This window comes from Hemiscyllium ocellatum, chromosome 27, assembly GCF_020745735.1.
Source record: "Hemiscyllium ocellatum isolate sHemOce1 chromosome 27, sHemOce1.pat.X.cur, whole genome shotgun sequence".
Lineage (NCBI taxonomy): Eukaryota > Metazoa > Chordata > Chondrichthyes > Orectolobiformes > Hemiscylliidae > Hemiscyllium > Hemiscyllium ocellatum.
This window is the reverse complement of record NC_083427.1, coordinates 6,850,535-6,857,825: the sequence shown is the minus strand read 5'-3', so window position 1 is coordinate 6,857,825 and position 7,291 is coordinate 6,850,535. Positions and strand designations below refer to the sequence as shown.

Sequence of the window (7,291 nt, the reverse complement as noted above, 5' to 3'; positions counted from 1 at the left end):
GCCCCTACTTTTAAATGGCCTCTCCCTTACTCTGAGACCCATGTCTCCTGGTTCAAGACTCAACAGCCGAGGGAGAAGTCCTAACTGCATCCACCCTGAAACAAGATTCTTACAATGAGATTGTCCCCATTCTCCAAATGTTATGATCACAACTGATGGGAAAACAAATTTGATCTCAGAGTGACACTCTGGCTTGATAGATCATACATTTTATTTTTGCAGTTTAAGGATGGTGGTCGATCACTGAATATATTCACACGACACTGCCAATGTTCTTACAACTAAACAACACAAGTTTATTACACAAAAGAAAGAAAGGCTCTGTACGTATATGACAATATTGAAATACCAGAACATAAACAGCAACTTAAACCATTTTCCCACCAAGATCCTTTACAATCACTCCTATCCTTTTACTTAAGTCATTCATGGGTGAAGGGATGCACTTGGGCAGACCAAACAAGGGAGTAAATGTTAAATGGTGGGATCCTGAGAAGCACCAAGAATCAGAGAAAAACCTTAGTGTGCATGTCCATTTGTCTCTTGAGGTCACAGAATGGGTAGGTATAAGTTTTTGGAAAGGCATATAGGATATTTGCCTTTAGTAGCATATTGCCTTTATTAAAAGCAGGTAGGTTATGCTGGAACTGTATAAAACAATTACCTTGCTACTGAGCGATCATAATTTTTAGTCAAGTTTAAACATGATATACTTAATTCTAGAATTAGAGTCTCAAATCTAAACAGTGGAAACTTAGAGAACAGACATCAATAGGCCTCTCCCCATTGTGAACTCACTGATGTACAGAGCTGAGATGGCCGCCTGACGTCAGACTCGCAGCGAGAGCACCTGAGTAGCATCTCATTGGTGTGTACATTGTTGATGGAGCATTAATTCCTCCGAACTTTTAAAGCACTTCCTGCATTCTGGGCATTTAAAAGGTCGCTCAGAGTGAACACGCTGATGGCGCATCAGATCCCAGGATCTCTTGTAGCACTTCCCACAGTCTGTGCAATTGAAAGGTCTCTCCTCAGTGTGAACGCGCTGGTGCGTCATCAAGTGAATTTTCTGAGTGAATCCCTTCCCACATTCAGAGCAGGTGAAGGGTCTCTCTCCAGTGTGAGTGCGCTCGTGCGCAGCGAGATGAGATGACCATCTGAACCCGGTCCCACAGTGAGAGCACCTGAATGGTCTATTATCCGTATGAATACGCTGATGTAACTTCAATTCCCTGGCACTTTTATAAAACTTGCCACAGTCTGGACATTTGAAAGGTCTCTCCTCAGTGTGAACTCGCTGGTGTGCCTTGAGTTGGGATGACTCAATGAATTCCTTCCCACACACCTTGCAGGTGAATGGCCTCCCCCCAGAATGAACTCGCTGGTGTGACATCAGGGTGGAGAACCGAACGAATACCTGCCCGCATTCAGAACAGATAAACGACCTCTTCTCCCCAGTGTGAAGACGCTGGTGTATTGTAAGTTGCGATGATCTCTTGAATCCAGTTCCACAATGAGAGCACGTGAATGGTCTCTCGTCAGTGTGGACACGTTGATGCACCACCAGTTCCCTGGAACTTTTAAAGCTCTTCCCGCACTCTGAACATTTGAAAGGTCTCTCATCATTGTGAACACGTTGATGAGACTGCAGATGGCTTGAAGTTTTAAAGCACTTCCCGCAGTTCTGGCATTTATAAGGTCTCTCCTCAGTGAGAACCTGCTGGGGTTCCTTGACATGATCTGACTGAGTGAGTTCACTCCCACATTCGGGAGTGGCTGGCCTCTCCTCGCTGTGAATGCGCTCATGTACAGTGAGTTGAGATGACCGCTTGAAGCCAGCCCCACAGTGAGAACAGCTGAACCGAATCTCCTCAGTATGAACACACTGATGGGATGTCAGATCATTGCAACTTTTAAAGCACTTCCCACAGTCTGTACAATTAAAAGGCCTCTCCTCAGTGTGAACTCGCTGGTGTGTGAGCAGGGTAGATAGCTTAGTGAATCCTTTCCCACACTTGAAGCAGACGAACGGCCTCTCTCCTGTGAGACTACGTTGGTGAATTTTCAGCGCACCGCAGTGACTGAATCCTTTCTCACAGTCCGTGGATTTCCACAGTTTCTCCCCAGTGGCACTGCATTTGTGGTTCTTAAGGCCGGTCGAATGGCTGAAGCCTTTTCTACATATAGAGCAAGTGAACCTCTTCTCCCCACTGTGAATGGTACTTTTTTCTTCCATGTTTAAAATTTGCTGAGATACAGTTTCTGATAACTTGGGTGACTCCATCGGATCACGATACGATGCTTGGTTTCAATTTCCTGACTGCAAATTCTTCTCTTCTCATAGCCTGTTAAATTCATTTAAAATAGAAAAGAATGAGAGAGAAGACCACAAAAACAAAAAGGCAGGTCGTAAAATTGTACGGAGTGATTCTGGCAGGTTTTAGGGTCAGCATTTGGGAAAAACCAGCACAACAGCCACTAGACTGTCAGAGAAGCTCAACCAGGGTTAGATTGATATCTATCAGGAAAAGGAAACCTGCTACCTGGTCTGGGCCTACTCAAGACTGTGGGACCTGTATACAGCAGGGAGAAAAGAGAAACAGCTGCAGAGAGAGGGAGAGAGAAACACTGGTAGGAAGAAGGAGGGGGCAAAGGATAAGGATTTTACATACAGTATCTGTAACTTGTCCAGAAATTTGACAGGGTCTCCCAACCACTCAATCTCCAAAGGAATTGGTCTTGCAGATCCAAGTGAAATCTATGCAGATCACTCTACGATCATCCTGACCCCTCTGACATCCAGTAACGGAGCAAGTGACTTTCTTCGACTAAATACTGTATTAGGAGAATGAAAGTCACAGCTTGGAACTCGACTCCCCAGCAGACCATTCAATCTCTCCTCCGGCAACTGCAAGATGCTGAAGCAGACTGTTTGAAGTGATACCCCTGGCCTACAGCATCCGCACCGAAAGCAACCAGATGTTCAGAATCTCGGTGTCCCCCTTTTCACCCCAAAGCGAGATCCAACCGCACATCTGTATCACCAGGATAACTTCACTGGTCTCAGCTTCTGAAACTGTCGCCATTCCATTCTTGACCTGTCGACCCCAACGCCTCCCACATGCAGCCTCCCTGTAATTGAGATCACCCACCCATCACCCACTGCTGCCAGTCTGCTCACTCACACACACTGACTCTTGCTGAGTCATCCCCAGTGACATCACAACATTCCCACACACACACAGGATGGCCGCGCATGCTCACAACATTCCCACACAGGATGGCCGCGCATGCTCACAACATTCTCTCCCTCACACACAGACAGGATGGCCACGCATGCGCGCAGCTCAGCCATGCTTCCCCCGCCCCCAACACGCGCGGAGCCCCAAGCCCCGCCCACTCCCTGTTGGCTCGGCCACAATGGCGGTCGAGGACCGCGGCCTCCTCCCCGGGAGCAAGCTCCGGAACAGCCCGCGCGGGGCCCGCCGGTTCTCATTTGGGGGGACTGCGGGCGACACGAGGCGCTCATGAGGCCGCCCCGCTCCTCTCTCCTCACCAAACCACCGTCTCCCGGCTCCACTCCTCCCTTTTCTCCCGCCGACCGCGGCCGCTGGTAGCAGCAGCTCCGAGGGTCCCACAGCTCTGAGCGAAGTGACACTGCGCATGCCCCATATACAATCGACACTGCGCCTGCGTGCCAGCCTGCCGTGGAGTGGACGAGGTCTGGGCAAGCCCGCAAGGCATCTTGGGTAATAGGACACAGTTTAAAGATCACACAACACCCAGATTACAGTCCAACAGGTCCATTGGAAGCACTAGCTTTAAAAGTGCTGCACCTTCATCAGGTGGTTGTGGAGAATACGACACAGAATTTGTAGCCACAATTATGGTCTTACTCTCCACAACCAACTGCATCACATCTCCCTGACACTGGTCTCCTTTGGCTATGAATTCTGTCAGTATGACCTTAACCTGAAGGAGGAGAAGCAAAAGCTTGTGCTTCCAAATCAACCTGTTGGATTATAACCTGGTGATGTGTGATTTTTAAGTTTGTCCACCCTAGTCCAACACCAGCTCCTCCAAATCTTGGTAACAGGATTGTCATGAGCATTCAGTTAAAGGGTCTGAAAACTAATCATCTTATTCAATTCCGATAAATTTGTTAGAACATTTAAGTTATCATTATCTGCTTCTCCACTATTTCTTAAAGCCTCCCATCAATTTCTCATTGAGATTTAACGCTCTACTATCTTGTGAGAAGAGTTCGAGCTTGTGGAATTTTGCAGTTTCCCTTTCTGACTGGTCCTGAAGGGTTCGCTCTCAGTCCTGCAGCACAACCCTGCCCTCCCCCACCACAACTTGATTGGTTGAAGGGCCAGTCCTCCCGTTCTACCTCTTCATTTTGGGTGATTGATGACAGGTTTCAGCCAAATACTGAGTGAGCGTACACTAAACTGCAGCTGATCACCAGCAGGTCGACGCACAGTCGATGTTCTCCCGTGCCCAACATAAACACCGTTTCGGAATTGGCTTTTGCCCAAAATGTCCATTCTCCTGCTCCTTGGATGCTGCCTGACCTGCTGTTCTTTCCCAGCTCCACACTCTCTACTCTAATCTCCAGCATCTGCAGTCCTCACTTTCGCAGAGTTTCGGAATTGGCTGCGGCCTGTGACCAGGGAGGGAGTGATTGTGCCCAAAGATGGATTTGCAGACTACAGACACATACCCGACAGACCATAAATCCCGTGCCGGGTAGCAGCGGTTTAAAAGGCTCAAGCTCTGTCCACCAACAAATGGAGGGGCAAATGTTGATTCAAACTGGGATCGTCTGCTCTGAATCTATCCATCACTGACAGGGTGATCTCTTCTGCAAACTCTCTTTGAAGGGTGTGAGGAGGGAAGGATTTCCAGAAACAAAACTCAAACTAAACATGGATTAGAAGAGTAGAATCCCTACAGTATGGAAACAGGCCCTTTGGTCCAACAAGTCCACACTCACCGTCTGAAGAGTAACCCACCCAGACCCATTTCCCTCTGACTAATGCACCTAAAGCTATAGGCAATTTAGAATGGCCAATTCACCTTGGGTGGAAACCAGAGAAAACCCAGGAGAATATGCAAACTCCACACAGACAGTCACCAGAGGTTGGAATCGAATCCGGGTCCCTGGCGTTGTGAGGCAACAGTGCCTCACTGAGCCACCATGCCACCTGATGGTAGAGTCACTCGGCCCTGGATATCATCAACATGACAATGCGAAAGGAGACATCCTTAATCTCAATATGGCCAAAGATTTCAAACATGAGCATTGCTGGAAAAACACCACGCCACCGACATGAATGTTAGAGCTTACTGACTTTCGAAAGAGCTTTAACCATTTTTACAATCTCAAAAGCAACACAGCAGACGGAAACTACTCGTGCTGTCTGCATGGAAATAATTATCTATCCAAAAGAGTTTCAAGGGCACCCACACATGGGGCAAACTTCGAAATATGAGGATTGAGGTCAAGGTTTCAGATGCCCATCTTAGCTAGAACCCCATCATAGTCATACTGGGGAAAAAGCAGTTTACTTGCACAGACTATGGGATGGAATTCACTCCATCATCCCACATGCTGACACACCAGCAAGCTCAGATGGACAAGAGATCCTTTACATGTCCAAACTGCAGGGAGTTCTATACAAGCTCTGAGGTACTGATGCTTCAGCAACACATTCACTCTGATGAAAGACCCTTTGTGTGCTCTCAGCGTGGAACTAGGTTCAAGGGATCATTTGATCTCACTGCACCAGCATGTTCACACTGGGGAGAGGCTGTCCTCCTGTCCTGTCTGTGGGAAGAGATTTACCACCCAATTCAACCTACACACACATCAGCATCTATCCTCTGAACTGACCATACACCTGCCCTGAGTGGGCAAAGTGACTCATTAAGTGAAGTGACTCACTAATCTTCAGATGCATTGGCAAATTCATTACAAGACTATAAGACATAGGAGTGGAAGTAAGGCCATTTGGCCCATCAAGTCCACTCCGCCATTCAATCATGGCTGATGGGCATTTCAACACCACTGACCCGCACTCACCCTATATCCCTTAATTCCTTGAGAGGTTAAGAATTTATCAATTTCTGCCTTGAAGACATTTAATGTCCCGGCCTCCACTGTGCTCTGTGGCAATGAATTCCACAGGTCCACCACTCTCTGGCTGAAGAAATGTTTCCTCATTTCCATTCTAAATTGACCCCCTCTAATTCTAAGGCTGTGCCCATAATCCTAGTCTCCCTGCCTGACGGAAACAATTGCCCAGCATCCACCCTTTTTAAGCCATGCATTATTGTGTAAGTTTCTATTAGATCTCCCCTCAACCTTCTAAACTCTAATGAGTATAATCCCAGGATCCTCAGCTGTTCATCGTATGTTAGACCTATCATTCCAGGGATCATCCGTGTGAATCTCCGCTGGACACGCTCCAGTGTCAGTCTGTCCTTCCTGAGGTGTGGGGCCCCAAAACTGGACACAGTATTCCAAACAGAGCCGAACCAGAGCTTTATAAAGTCTCAGTAGCACATCACTGCTTTTACATTCCAACCCTCTTGAGATAAACGACAACATTACATTTGCTTTCTTAACCCCAGACCCAACCTGCAAGGCAACCTTCAGAGAATCCTGGACTAGCACTCCCAGATCCCTTTGTACTTTGGCTTTATGAATTTTCTCACCGTTTTAGAAAATAGTCCGTCCCTATATTCTTTTTTCCGAAGTGCAAGACCTTGCACTTGCTCATGTTGAATTCCATCAGCCATTTCCTGGACCACTCTCCCAAACTGTCTAGATCTTTCTGCAGCCTCCCCACTTCCTCAGTACTACCTGCCTGTCCACCTAACTTCGTATCATCGGCAAACTTCGCTAGAATGCCCCCAGTCCCTTCATCCAGATCATTAATATATAAAGTGAACAGGTGCAGCCCCAACACTGAACCCTGCGGGACACCACTTGTCATCAGCTGCCATTTTGAAAAAGAACCTTTTCTTCCAACTCTCTGCCTTCTGTCAGACAGCCAATCCTCAATCCATGCCAGTAGTTCACCTTGAACACTGTGGGCCCTCACCTTACTCAGCAGCCTCCCGTGAGGTACCTTATCAAAGGCCTTTGGAAGTCTAGATAGATAACATCCACCGGGTTTCCCTGGTCTAACCTACTTGTTACCTCTTCAAAGAATTCTCACAGGTTTGTCATGAACAACCTCCCCATACTAAATCCATATTGACTTGTTCTAATCTGACCCTG

At 47.4% G+C, this 7,291-nt stretch overlaps 1 protein-coding gene across 4 annotated transcripts in view; it reads right to left on the bottom strand.

Annotated features, from left to right (window-relative positions):
• Positions 1-272: 272 nt before the first annotated feature.
• LOC132828611 (oocyte zinc finger protein XlCOF20-like) overlaps positions 273-7,291 on the bottom strand; it is a 28,584-nt gene continuing 21,565 nt past the window's right edge. For 2 of the 4 annotated variants that reach the window (XM_060845662.1, XM_060845665.1), the window contains exon 2: positions 273-2,345. In XM_060845662.1, coding sequence (XP_060701645.1) covers positions 863-2,284 — 1,422 coding nt within the window. In that variant the 5' untranslated portion in view covers positions 2,285-2,345 and the 3' untranslated portion in view covers positions 273-862. Of the gene's footprint in view, positions 2,346-2,672; positions 3,299-3,556; positions 3,645-7,291 lie in introns of those variants that run through there. The other 2 variants (XM_060845663.1, XM_060845664.1) reach the window with 2 other exon arrangements.